Genomic DNA, 280 nt, shown 5'->3' with positions numbered 1-280 from the left:
GTGCCGCCCCCTCTCCCGCCCCCGGGCCGCGCAGGTGGTGCGAGGGCAGCTGGCGGGTCCGCGCTTCCCCGCCGGGGCCCCCAGCGCCAGGGGCTCCTCCACCCTCTCACGCCCCGCGCCCAGGAGACTGGAAAGGGGAGGATGTTCTGGTCTTTACGCTACCCACCCACTCACCCCGCCCCCGATACTTACCCAGGTTCACAAAGCTCATGACCATATCGGCGTCGTTGAGGAAGGCGCTGTCCTGCGCGCTCGTCAGTGGGGACGCGCCGCCGCCAGG

At 71.4% G+C, this 280-nt stretch overlaps 1 protein-coding gene across 1 annotated transcript in view; it reads right to left on the bottom strand.

Moving 5' to 3' along the window:
• The window catches only part of BMP6 (bone morphogenetic protein 6), a gene marked incomplete at its 5' end in the record, with an annotated part of 152,081 nt that extends 151,801 nt beyond the window's left edge, over positions 1–280 (bottom strand). Inside the window, one exon of the mRNA XM_010835884.1 lies at positions 193–280. Within this exon, the coding sequence (XP_010834186.1) occupies positions 193–280 (88 nt within the window). The remainder of the gene's footprint in view (positions 1–192) is intronic.

This window comes from Bison bison, unplaced genomic scaffold (assembly GCF_000754665.1).
Source record: "Bison bison bison isolate TAMUID 2011002044 unplaced genomic scaffold, Bison_UMD1.0 scf7180017864053, whole genome shotgun sequence".
NCBI lineage: Eukaryota > Metazoa > Chordata > Mammalia > Artiodactyla > Bovidae > Bison > Bison bison.
This window is presented reverse-complemented; position numbering and strand designations above follow the sequence as displayed.